Source organism: Lepisosteus oculatus, chromosome 4 (genome assembly GCF_040954835.1).
Source record: "Lepisosteus oculatus isolate fLepOcu1 chromosome 4, fLepOcu1.hap2, whole genome shotgun sequence".
Taxonomy (NCBI): domain Eukaryota; kingdom Metazoa; phylum Chordata; class Actinopteri; order Semionotiformes; family Lepisosteidae; genus Lepisosteus; species Lepisosteus oculatus.
The window spans coordinates 19878315-19892358 of record NC_090699.1 but is presented as its reverse complement, the minus strand read 5'-3'; the positions used below and the strand labels follow the sequence as shown (position 1 = coordinate 19892358).

Below are 14044 nucleotides of genomic sequence, written 5' to 3'. Positions count from 1 at the left end.
TGTTTCGTAGTTGCCATTATTACCTAGAAGAAGGTTACGTTTACTGATAGCCAAGTGTCGGGATGAGATTAATACAGTGAGGTTTTATTAAAATTCACATAATTATGCAGGAGCCATCAAAGGCAATGAGTTTTGCGTGGGGGAAGACAGGATGATTGAAAATTGCAGTGCCCCTTCTGAAACGATACCATGCAGTGTTATGTGGAAAAGAAATCCCTTTTTTTTCTCATTAATATGTGGGAGGTAGAGTTCCCTAGCAAGCTGGGCCTCGTGAGAAGAAAGGTGTGTTTTTGTCCTTGGTGCTCTGGCACTTGTATCAAAGCAGGCCCAGTCTGGTTTAGACCTTTCATGGCAGGTGCCTTTGTTTGCATCTGGGATGTTTTAAAAGGAGGTATTTCTCCTTAAAGGGGCCCGGCAAAGGTTACCTGTCAGTCTACCGGTACAAAAGGATGCCTAACTTCCAATGAAAACAAAAACTAAACTGTAATGCTGTTCTTCAAATATTTAATCGTGGCAAAATTAATTAGAACATTTTAATAAGATATATTTTAAAAATATTTGAACCCTTTCATGAATAGATTCTTATACTTATACACAAGTGTGTGTATAATATATACAGTATGTGTGGGTGTACACATAGGAACATTACGTAAAACAGCAAGAGAGGGCCTAAGGCTCTATGCAATTGTATTCAATTGGGAAATTAATTGGCAGTAGGTTAGTGTTGTTAAATCATCCAAAATGCGCAAATAAAAAATAAATAGCAGAATCATTCATTGCTGAACTCTGCAGTCTTTTTGCAGTTTTAAATATATTGATTAGATTTTGATTTAAGCTTGGGCTTGTTTTTATATTTGTGGTTATTGCCCAGTCACTGGCACTTAAAATTTTACACTTGATTTTCCCCTAGTGACTGTTGACACTAATAACTTAATCTGCAATGTATTTTAATCAGGTATAGCGTTTTGGGGGTTGGTTAATAGCAGGATATTATGGTTTACTAGCATATGATAAACCCAAGCAATCCGAATTGAAGCCAAGCAAAAAAGGTGCTAAATTATCTTCTGCATTTAGGCAGGGATCCAATTTTGAATTAATAGTGCCTTAACAGGGGAAAGAGCTGGAGATTATGTTCATTCTTAAAATGTTTTCTAGTGCCAATTAAAATGCCTGCAGTTATTGATCTTGTTGATTTTATGTCCTTAGATTTGCATAATCTATTAAAGATGAATGATTCATGAACTCTTCATTACCAGCGGAGATTGGAATTTTAAGGGAACTGCAAAGCTAGAAAGATAGAAATCTTTTGTGTCCTCTGTTTATCCTATTACAGCTAAAAGTATCTGCAAAGTAGGCAGGCAGTTCAAATAAGAAAGGGATTTAAAGCATTGTGTACATCATTTAAATTCAGCAGAAAGCAGCTACCCTCCTTTTATATTAATATTTTCAGCGCATTTATAGCAGTTTTTATATTAAATGGTCTCAGAAGTGGAAATGCTAGGGGTCATCTGCGATGTGCAGATAAGAGCCAGTCTCGGCGGACTTTTTCTTTAAACAGAGGAGGTTTTATTTATTATACCTTTATAATACATCTTCAAAAAGTGACTGTACGTGAATGTGGGTTTTATATGTTACATTTGTGAAGTAACAGTGAAACAAAACAAAAAAACTTGAGTGTAATTCAAAATTTCGGTAGAAATGTGGAGGATTTAATGAGTTAACTACCTGAGATTTGAAGTGATGTTTTAGAGATGATAGAAACGAACCAACAGAAACAACTCCGGAAGCATTGTGCCTGCTGAGTCTATTAATACGAGGCATCCTGGTTGCAGTGGGATAGTATAGTCTCAGTGGGCACCCCTTGGTCTCACATTGAGAAATTGAAATGGTTCGGCAGGGGTCAAGATTGCTCTGCATCAATTCATGAAAAAGAGTGGATAATGTAATCTCAAACTGATATAAAATGAAATTCAATCCAGGCAGAATACAGTGTCAGGGAAATGTACTCCTATTAAAAAAGTAGTAATTTTTGCTTGAGGTACATCCATCCAGTGGACCTTTTGTTTCAAGTGTGGCTTTCCATTCTCCAGTGCACTGCAAACAACAACCAGCCACCTAACCTCAGGGTCTTAATGTGTGGTCTCATGACAAACTGCTCCTCTATCTGCACACTGGAGGGCCTGAAATTAATGTTTATTTCGTCTTCACACTAGCACACTAACCTTTGAGCACAGATTTGATAATGAATGACTTTCACCAAGTGTAAGGGGAATTAAAGCAATTTGGCTCTCCAAACATTCTTTACTTAGTTGTAATTAATTAGGGTGTAAGGGTTTTTGGCTGGTGATAAATTGCTACATCCTGGATATACCAGAATGGATGGAGGTCAAAGATTTTTTTTTTCTGCTGTTGTTGTTATTAACATGAAGGTGTCCCTGTCATGGTAAATTTAATATTTCACCCATCTAAAGAGACTTTTGCTGATGACTCTGTTGCACCACTGCTAAAAAAAACACACAGGGAAAAAAATGAACAAAGGTTGTTGATGTTTTCTAAAAGCGTTTGGGGAAACTATATTTGCAACACTGCAATAACTAAAAGAGTTTGTGAGCTGCTGTATTGGGAGAGGATTCTCACAGGTCTGTGTTTCTCCCTCATCCCAATAATCGCAAGCTGACAGTTTTCCTTTTGGGGGGTATCTTGTCTCTTGGACAATAAGCAACACCATTTTTATTAGTTTCAAAGTTCAGTGGTCTAGAACACCACACTCAGGTCAGTGTTCTGTGGTGCCCTTGTCTGTCAGGCAACTACTGTACAATCACTGTGCAAACACTCGCCTAATTCTTTGAACAAATGGTTTTTATTGTTGCTGCTTGGTTGTTGTTTTTTTGCCTTGCGATTTATGTTCTATTTTTGGCAAACGGTGCTGTGTCATAAAAAAATTAATGAGAGTTTTGGATTGATTCTGATACTGGTTAATGTAGTCTAAACAGGAGATTTTTTAAAATATGACTTAATTATATATGCAGATATTTTATGGTCAAACTATTGTAATTCAAATATGTTTTAGACTTTTTTTTACCATTCTTCAGACCTTCCTGGATCTTTGTTTTTTTTCTGTGTTTTTATAGCCATGTGAAGTGAAAATTAAAGTACATATCAATAGCCTCCTTAATTATAGAAGGATAAAGGCATTCAGTAATGTTCTTTTTTTCTTAGACACTTAATGAAGCAGTAAGGTATTTTTATCTTTAACTTCCTTTATTCTATTTATACTAAATGAGTAAATCTTCACTTTTGAATTGATTTGTGTGGGAAAGGGGCCAGTAAGGCTGTTTGATTTCCTGGCATTAGGTCTAAGAGGGTTGTCACTAAAGCTTTCCATATAAAGGAGCCCTTATCTTAATGAGGAATCTCGACACACAATTCTGTTGTAAAACAACAATAGTTAGGAAGCAGCTAATGAGGTTATCATGCAGTCCTGAGAGCCTTCCCCACCAGCCTTGCAAACTGAAAAAAAATTTAAAGAGGACATGTAGTACCGTGAACAGCACTCACATCGACTGCTTATGTTTCAAAAGGAAATCCAGTGACATAAAACATGTACAGCTTTTGAACATTTGCTTACAAAAAAGATATCTTGCGCTAAAAAAAGCATTAAGAATGCATTTCACAATAATCTAGGAAGAAGATTGTTTAGTTTTTATTGCAAAACAATTGTGAAATGCCTTTGTGACTTCTATAATTAATGAAACAACATAGCATGGTATGTTTAAAAGGCTTGTTATGTTTCAAATTAGAATAGCATTAGGTAGTTATAACTACCTAATTCCATACAGATGCTTTTATGATTAAGTCCTATAGAAGCAAGCCCGCATATACTGTAAGCTCTTGTTCGTATGTATCTGATTGCTAGATATAAGTCTTGCTTGTATTCCTGTGTGTAACCTGACAACAACTATACCACTTTCTAATCTGATGTTTTCAGATTTCAGAATCTTAAGCAAGCTTGGGACTGGTTAGTACTGAAATAGGAGACCTATAAAGAGAATCAGGTTGCTGCTGTAAGTGGTGTTGGTAGACAAGTAGGTGGCACTATTCCCTCTTAAACAGAACTTCTAATGCAGGACCCCAGTATGCTCACTAGGGACATGGTGTTGTGTCCGCAGTAGGAGGCGCCATCCTTTGGATGAGATTGTTAAGAGAGATCCTGAGTGTTCAGTAGTTAATGATCCCATGGTGCTATTTGTAAGAACAAGGATGTTGACCCTGGAGTTCTGGCTAGCTTACACTAGCTACACTAGGATTGCACTAATTGTCCTTAATTTAGCTGGTGAAGAAATGTCTCACTTTTCCACCTGATGTGTTACACAGTGGGACTGCTGGTCCACAATGGCTGCCAGGCTCGGAAAGTGCTTTTGGGGACCTCTAGGGATGAACGTACTATTAATAATAATTAATATCACCATACCACCATGACTGTACAATGTTCTCTCAATAACATGCAGTCCAAGAAAAACCTGGCAGAATTCAGACTGATCACCCTCAACAGCTACATTTTTTTTTGTTTTTCCCACCACATTACCATATTGCTTCCGTGTGGTTTGAAATGGGAGGTGTTCGCTATTAACAGCTTGAACCCTTGGAGCCAAACTTAACACAGTAAGAGCACCGTGAGCTCTAGCCAGAAATTCTGTCTGTGAAGCCTGGCCACGAGAGAAATCCAGGGCAAAGAGTACTGCTACTGGGGTTTGCCTACTCTCCTTAAAGAGGGATTTGCAGAGGGATTCTTTTTTCTTGAAAGCAAAGTCAATGTTGGGGTGTATGTGGGTAGGGGGTGGCATCTGCACTCTGAGAACAATGGGATTAGGGGATTAAAGAGGGAGATTCCGGTGCATTAACACAACACTGAAGCAAACCGCCACCGGCGTGTGATGATAACAAGGGCTCCAAAGCCATTATGAAAACATCTATCCTACCCGCAGTGTGTCCATTTCAACTTGAGCCCCCCGTTCCTCGCTGTGTCAGACTGCTGAGACTATACCTTCACCTGCGGCCTGTCTGCCGTGACTCCACCACAAAGCGTCCACGGTTCTCCTCGGCGTGCGATACACCAGTGCGCACACAAGCGGCGTCTTCTTTTGCGAAACGTCCGAGGCACCGCACCTGACTGAGGACGTTGAGATCCCTCAAAATCCGACACGGGGCATTTCCACCCTTTTACTTCCATCCCGTCCAGCATTGGTCACGTCTGGTGTTTTCCACCTTCTCCCACCGCTCATTGTCTCCCCTTGTTCTTTTCTCTGTGTGTGTCTGTGCGTCATTATTTTTTGTCTGTATTTTTTTTCTCTCCATCCGGCAGAATTCCATTCATCCTCCATCTGTGTAAAGCAGGAGCCGCACGAAGCCTCGCTGGCTCCTTTCACCCCCTCGTCCCTGGTGGGCTCAGGCCTAGCGGAGCTGCAGCCTTTCCAGCCCACCGTGTCTGTAGACGCCTCAACCCCTTCCTACTGTGCCTATGCCCACCGTGGCTCCAGCTACGGGCAGTACGCAAGCCAACCTTTAATAGCAGGTACATCCCTACTGCAGTCACAGTACTCCGCGCTGGTGGGGAAGCCGCTGCTGGAGAGGATACTGTGGGTCCAATTAGCCATTCCCTGTTAATACACTGCTGAATGCGACGCCAAAGAAAATGAATTCCCGTTCAGCTATCGACGGATCTGTCTCTTCCTTTGTGTCTTCACTAACACTATAAAAAGGGCAGAAATAACCATGGCGACAGAGATAGTAGAATCTCGCAACAAAAATAAAAGGAAACTTGCCGTTTTCTTCCGTTTTTTCAGTACGCTTGTTCTGAAAAGCTGATGGCACTGCCTGCCTGAGCAATGTTTTTGCAGTTCATTCTTTGCTGGTTCATACATTTTTTTCATAATCTGTGAAATTTTAAAATCAAAACAAATATATATATCAGTTTGCCATGAGATATAGTAGTATATCTATATGGCTACATGGGAAAAAACATTCCTGTTCTTGGTCACTGCTTTGGACTACCTTCAGATGGCCATATGGATGCTTGTCTTAAAAGCAGGCAAAAGTAACACATTTATGAGTTTTCTTCCGAGGTGCTCACAAAGTTTTTTTTCCTAACAGCAGAATGTGGACCTCCACGTCGTGAGGCATACCACAAAGCCTTATTAAAATATTCAGGGTTGTATTATGTAAACAAAAGCAATTTTGACTGCTGCCTTCCTCATTAATGCACAATTGGGAAATGATTTTCCCCTGACCCTCAGTGCTCCTCCTGCTAACAATGTATCATCTGCGGGGCCTCTAAAGGCCGGCCTTTGGATCTGCTAGAGCTACGTGCGGCAACACAAGCACTCTGGTGCTTGGGTAGGACAGTCAACCGTCACAACCAATTACAGTGCTGAATGTGGAAACACTGTGTTTATGATGCTCAAGACTGAGAGGGACCGGAGCCACAAAGGCTCTGCTGTACATCTCTGGATTCTACCATGACCGAAGTGCTCTGCTTTGGAAAGTCGGGTCTCTGGGGTTAAACAAGCTCAGAATGAAGAAAGTTTGGAAGATGTTAACGAGCAGAAAATGAAAAGGTTTCACTACATGTATGGAGAAGATGGGGAATTAAATCCAATAGAGAAGGAAGAAAAGGATTTCACATGGTGTGGGCCTTTTTGGTGTGTGGTCAGGGAATTATTCTGTGTAAAAGCATAGGCTTTAAGAAGCAATATGGCACACCATTCCTGAGAACTGCCCAGGTTCTGTTTTTCCAAAACATTCTAACCCCCACTGATACCATTATTAAAGTGAAATGTTGCAATTGCCCTGTAAAGTACTGTATGTGCTTACAACTACATAAAAAGGCATAGCAGTTGATTACACGTGACCATGGTCATTTAATCTTCAGTGCAGCCTAATGCCCTGTCCTGAGTCATTATAAGAGTTTTACAAAGTCAAGACTCACTAGCACTCTCACCCTAGTAAATGGGACTGCTAGTGCTTTCGGTTTGATACAAGACTTTGCAGTTTCCTACTTTTCCTTTAAGATCTACTTTTGTTCTTCTTTACTGTGTAACCATAAAGGCAATTATTCTCTTTAATTTATTACACACCTTAATCCATGAGATGTTCGAATAAATAAGTCTTATTTTGAATATGATATATATTAACATGTTAAATATGAGTATGAGTGTCCTTAGGAGTGTACAGTGTGTATTTATCATGTCACTGTTCTATACATGATATCATTTGTATAATGATGTTTTTTTTCAGATGAAATGTGTACAACAGGTGATGGCTTTGTCATTGTGCCTTTAATTAAAGCACATGTGGATTTTTTATTTTGTGATGTACAGAACACTATTGAGGGAAGACAAAGTTTTAAATGGTGGAAGGAAGATGTTTAATGTGTTTTTCTGAAGAATGAGAAAGTAGTTAAAAAAATATTTATGAATTTTAGCATTGACATCATGGACTTGACTGTCCTCAGGAAAACACATCTAAAAGGACAAAAAAAATAGAAACTGTTGTTAAATATAAGGTTACCTATAAGGTAAAACAATGTTTTATAAATTCCATATATGTTAATAGCACACCTTACAATAACATAATGAGAAATCAAAACAGCTTACTGTAGGTAGGTAGACAGATATATTATTCTGGAGACAAGCGGGAACAGATGAAATGAAGTACTAATGATTGATTTTATTGGTTGGGCCATATATCCAGAGCAACATACACTTAACCCTATTTCTATAGTGTGGTATATTGGGGGGGGGGGGGGGGGGGGGCATGCTCCAGGGTACCACAGCACTGTTCTACTGAGGATTTGAACCTGCAACCTTGTAGTTAGAGCCCGAACCACTGCTCCACAAAGAGACCTGTACCAGTAGAGAGGACAGAATACACTGTATAAACTGGGAAGGTACAGTTTCTCTTGGTTACACTTCCACGGTTTCTTTATTAAATAGCAAACCAGTTATTTTATGTTCTCTGGGAAGCTGTTCAAAAAGTCAATTTTTGTTCTGGTCTGCCTTCTGTCCAGGTCGGGAGATGGCCAGTACTACCCTACCTGGATACCCACCTCATGTGCCGCCCACTGGACAGGGAAGCTATCCCACCTCCACACTTGCAGGAATGGTTCCTGGTAAGTGAAAACCTACTCTGTCATTCTTTGGAACATTTGTGGGAAATTTCAAAAATCCTTGAAAATTCAGATACAAAATGTGAGGTTTATAGGCATCTTAGTTGCCAAATTGTTACTGACTTCATACAATTTTTAAAATATTACATACTCACATATGTGACATTTTAACAGCTTGTGTATTCACTAATCACAGCTTTAAGAGAAAAAAATATTCTAACATTTTCAGGTAATTTTTATTAAAGAAAATCCAGTTTTCAAATGTACAGAACATAAAGTGATGTAGACTAGACATTACCAATAAAAACTCGTTTTTATATATTAAATATCAACAAAATATGAATTTTCTGGCTTGATTAAATTAATCTAAGATGTGTATTAATGACTCTTGTCAATTAAAATTTAAGGAAAATGCTCTTCCTGTAGTTAAGTTTTAAAACTTCATAGTTTTCAGTCAAGGGAGATATATATGTATATTTCAAAAGGTACAGGAAAAATGTTTTAAAAATTGCATAGTTTTCTAGGATACAGATTATAAATCAGAAAGTGAATACTTGTAGGAGTTGAAATTCATTATTGATGTTATTGTTTTTCATGGCAATAAGATAATAATTTTAGATCGTGATCAGCAACATGACTCTGCATGCCAAGTGACATTGACCTAGAACCGGGGACTCAGAGCTGTAAATGTACTTATCTGAAGTGGATGAGGAAATTAAATGTGCTCAATAACTGATCAGAGGAAAGGAGATAGGACAGTTCCTCTCAGTTACACTTCACTTCCAAAGCTCATTATCCCCTTGTGCGCGTACTTTCACAAGTCGTCGATAAACATTGTTTTCAGCCGTCCTCCAGCCCCAGTGCTACAGAGCGTATCTCTTTCGCCTCTACTTAACCTGCGGTTCAGGTTCATGGCAGACAGTTAAGGGTCACAAAACAGAGGCAGGGGAGGCCTGTAAATATTTAAATCACTATCTCCCAGGGACCAGGCCAGAGTTCCAGTTCCAGCCAACAGGATGCAATCCGCCACTGAGCTCAAGCCCTCTCTTAAACCAAAAATGGCACCAGCATTTTCTCAAGAACACATTCACCTGTGTGAAAAAATATTAGGACACATTATTCGGGAAAGCAAGGTGATTTCGATTTACATAAAATGGGGGACTTGTATATGTTCTCTCACTTTATCAGAAAAATATTTATATATCTAAAACGAAAACAAGCTTCAGTTTTTATGCATTACCTCTGCATACAGTGACATAAATATTGTTTTCCGCTTGATAATTTGATTTTGTGACAGACTTCATTCCATTGGAAAACATGTCTTTTCTAGTACTTCAAATATGTTTTTTATCAAACATTCATTTTCATCAGTCACACACAGTAATGTGAGGCTCAGAAACCCTCTTAATCCTAAGGCTATACATTTTGTGCACTACCCCATTCGTCGGGCACAGACCGACTAAGATTTAGTGACAGGCCCCAAACACTGTTAAACCAAAAGCCATTCTTCACCAGCTTCATATAAAATCTTGCCTTTATTGTCTCATAAAAGAAAGAAACGTGTTGGACCAACAGCATTGCTCACTGACATGGTCTGAGTTACTTCCTGAAACTGGAATTCTGCAGCATACAAAAAAAAAATCAGTGGAGAGAGAAAAGAAATCTTTACAACAATCCTTTTCCTACCACGGCCCCAGGAGTTTAAACGGCTGCTTCAACAAATAGAGCAGGGAGAAGACTCTAAACTCATATCCAAGGAAACAAAGACAGATCTTTAAAACTACCAAAGGATCCACTGAGTAATAAATTGAAGGGAAGTACTCCTGCAGGAGAAATGATCACCACACACAAAAAACAAAATCTTTAAAGGGCTTGCAGTCCAACGGTTTAATTTCAGATGCACTGATTTTTGTTAAAGAATTTCAAAGCAGGGATTACACTGTTTCAAAGCAGAGTGGGAAGAAAACACATCACAATTTACATTTCTAAAACAAACTATTTACCATAGAACAGACTACAAATCCCCAATGCAGAAACCCTTTCCTTTTTGTTTTGCTGTTACATGCTTTTCAGAATTCAAAAATAGAGATCTTATCATTTATTTTTCTAGGGAGTGAGTTTTCTGGAAACCCCTATACCCATCCACAGTACACAACCTACAATGAAGCCTGGAGATTCAGCAACCCAGCATTATTAAGTGAGTATTTTTAAAATGGCATATTTCTTGTGCATATGCACTACTGCTATTGTCTCTTATAACAACTTCCCTTTTAATAATTACTCTTTCATGTTAATAAAATACCACACTCATGTCTGATCAATATTTTAGTGAAAGTACAGTTAGGACACAAAGGAGAATAATTTATTTTGCAGCTAAATGTTCATTGCAAAAGCAATTACATCTGACTATGAAGTAAATAATGTATAATTACAATATTAATTGACAATAAAAGTGTGGCGTTTGTGGTTTACATGTTGTGCCTTTTTTAATGAGCAGTTCTGTCTGTGGAAAAATAAAATCAAATTAAGCCAATTGCAATCTAGAGTTTTTTAATGTTTCGCCAATAAACTTCATCAATCAGTTTTAAGATGAGTATGTTAATGAGAATGGTGTTTTTGCAGATGTAATACCATCAGATAAATTTTGGTCTTACAAAGTCAATTTAATTTGAAAATAAATACATGTCCATGTGTTTGTAAGGCCACACCAGGAAGCCATGAAGCCCATCTAACCCGTTTGGTAGTTGGTATTTAATTGATAAAGGATCTCATCCAGCTGCTTCTTGAAAGAAGCTATGGTACTGGCTTTAGGATATTAGCTTATGTTATATTTATGTTTATGAAATTCAAATATTGGTCTCAACAATAAACCTATAAATAGAAAAACAACACAAACGTCCCCCTCACATCTGTTCTACCTAATAATTTTTTCTCATTCTAAAGCGATTTAATTTATTATTTTCCATGTGAGTTAAAGTCTTGCTCCATCTAAATCACAGGTATTGGAGTGTGCATGAATTATAAATTTTTATGTCGCACTTTTGTGTCTTTTCAACCGGTCCATTCTTCTCCTGTGTTAACTTTCAGGTTCCCCTTATTATTATAGTGCCGCATCTAGAGGCTCCGCCCCTCCCACTGCTGCCACTGCCTACGACCGCCACTAGTTACCATGGAAACCAAATCAAACTGCAGGATCATGGGTATGGCCTCCATATTGTACCAGTCTGATCAGCATTAAGGGCAAACAGATGGAAGACCGCTCCAAAACCCTCCTACTGTCTCTTGCTTACATTATGAAGGACAAACTAACAGGGACTCCCAACCACTACACACACCAAAACACACACACACTATTTGGCCCTTCCAAGTTCACAGTCCTATGCTTCAATCTGCAAGACTGTAAAATTTCAAGAGACTTTGAGAGATTATATATATATATTGTTAAAAAAAAGAAGAAAAACAAGGCTTGTTAAGAAGGCAACGTAAAAAACGTGATGTGATTTTTTTTCTTTTTAGTTGTTTTTTTTTCATGGATCAATACATTCCTTTATCTGACTGTGATCTCACCTCTTAAAAGTTTGCAAACGGACTCAAACTTGAAAGCAGCAGTTTACTCCGAAGCAGAGAATCTTTTGACTCTCCTGAGTTGCCTGGCACAGCTCCCTTCACTTGCGCGCTGTAACCAAGAGGACTGCACATCACATTCATTCTGTGGAAAAGACAGAGCCATCAGTGTGGGCCGTCCCCTTGTCAACAGATTCCAGAAACTCTTTCTGACAAGCAGCACAGCACGTCTAACGAAGTATATTCCTTACTGATGATGCCATGAGAGGATTATGTGGACATGTTTTATGTGATACACAATCAGTTGTAAAAACTAAAATGTAAAAATAAAGGAAGCCATGACACATCATGGTCTTCTGCCGACCAGAATTTAAATGAGTAAATATATTCTTAAATTAATTTTTTCTATTTTTTTTATCATTGTTGATGTTATTATGAAGGTCGTTTTTTTTGTTGTCGTTGTTGTTTTGAACATTCAGGATCATTTGATTTTTTTTTTAATTTGTTTCATTTCATTTTTGTATTTTAAAGACAGAGCAAATGATCCAATTCCATGCAATATCTGACCTTTGTTGGTTCTTATTTTGCACTATTATCTGAAGGTGTGACACTATAGGATTGGAACACTCAGAGCTCACTGTTGGTAACTACCTTTTTCTGTAGGGCAGTATAGACAACCATTTCATTGAAAACGTGTGTAAATATATCAATTGATCAGAGCTGGCACTTAAAGAAGCCCTGAATTGAAGTTTACAAATTACTTATCCATGCCATTGCATTGGTTAGATTCACATGGTGTAGTCATTACAGTTATAACATACATACAGTACAAGCAAACATTTTAAAATCTTTCTCTAAATTTATGTTACATCCTCCATGTACACTGGCTTCCAAGCCTTAGTCCAAAATTCTATTTTTTAGCAAAAAAAATTAAGACAAGGTGTCTTTTTAAAGGTGTTCTGTAACTATTTGCACTTATAATGAAAAACAAGAACAAAGCAAACAGCTTTTGTGACAACATCCAGGTATGAAAGTTAGACGGAGGCACATACTGCATAGGGCAGCTGTTTAAGATGCAGACAGCTGTGACAGGCACTATTACTGCATTGCTGGCTTTATGTAGACTCTGTCAGGCCTCAGGCTTCAAGCCATATCAATAATGAACAAGATTAACACTATATTCACGCAACACATTTCCCCCAATCACTTGCAGAAAAGAACAAGGGCATCTTTATTTTGATGGACTAAAATTTTACTAAAAAAATGGATCATAAATTATTTTCTAAGTGATAAAACTGGATATACCCTAACCCCCTCACACTGAATCCATGAAGATTAGTTCAAGACATGAACTGAAAAAAACCCATCTCAAGTCTTACAGTTTGAGACCACAGTTAATGCCTTACAATCTACATTTCTAGTATAAAGCATCATTACAGCAGTTTTCTGTTTTAGAAAGCAACTGTAAGAACTCAACCAATTATTGTTAGTTCCGCTAGTCTTTAAACTAAAAGATTAGGTAATGCAGTGAAGAAGGAATATAAAACAACAATATTTTTTCAGTGGTGAAATTTTTCACTCTTACTGCTCCTAAAAATGTAAAGTGAATGTAACTTTTTACCACATTTGCCAAAGACTTAGTTCTTGTTAATATTTTATTTACAGTCTGTGTATGCATTGTAAAAGCAGTATTATAGTAAAAACCAACTAGTCAACACTGAAAGTTTATGTGGTAATATTATGCAGAGAAAAAAGAACATCATTATGCATATTAAATCTCTGTATGCGAAAAGGTGAATTCTAGCAATTATTTAATTTTATGTTATTTGCAACAAATTGCTGCTTTGTAGAATAATTTGTGTATAATGTGAAGACAATTCTTCTCTGTATATAAGATCACGTACACCCTGAGCATTACAGCATTACATGAATACTAATTTACTTCTCCCATTTGTAGATATAAAAAGGACAAAAGTGACATCACATTTGTGTCTGAAGTGTGGTTGTGGTCTACAAAAAGACCAAGCACAGCATGAACCTACAAACTCACAAGTCTCCTACAAATTGTTCAAGGGATTCAGGCCGTGACAGTCATCACCTGTAGGTTTGGTTGCGTTGTTTTGTCTTTTTTCCCACAATGACTTTTTTAAATCACTATGCAAAGAAAGAAAATGGCTTTTTTTAATTTCTTCTGTTGCTGGGCTCTGCCACTGGACCAAGTCAAACACAACCCTCAATTTTAAAAAACTGAAATTACTGATGTGCTTGCCAGAGGGAAAAGAAAAAGATATATATTTTCATTCTCTGATTCTGAAG

The 14044-nt window shown here is 37.8% G+C and overlaps 1 protein-coding gene across 8 annotated transcripts in view; it reads left to right on the top strand.

Moving 5' to 3' along the window:
• pax2a (paired box 2a) overlaps positions 1-13645 on the top strand; it is a 44484-nt gene extending 30839 nt beyond the window's left edge. For 3 of the 8 annotated variants that reach the window (XM_015346440.2, XM_015346442.2, XM_015346441.2), the window contains 4 exons: positions 5363-5572; positions 8066-8167; positions 10275-10361; positions 11271-13645. In XM_015346440.2, the coding sequence (XP_015201926.1) occupies positions 5363-5572; positions 8066-8167; positions 10275-10361; positions 11271-11392 (521 nt within the window). In that variant the 3' untranslated portion in view covers positions 11393-13645. Of the gene's footprint in view, positions 1-5362; positions 5573-8065; positions 8168-10274; positions 10362-11251 lie in introns of all 8 variants that reach the window. The other 5 variants (XM_069188915.1, XM_015346446.2, XM_069188916.1 and 2 more) reach the window with 3 other exon arrangements.
• Positions 13646-14044: the final 399 nt, after the last annotated feature.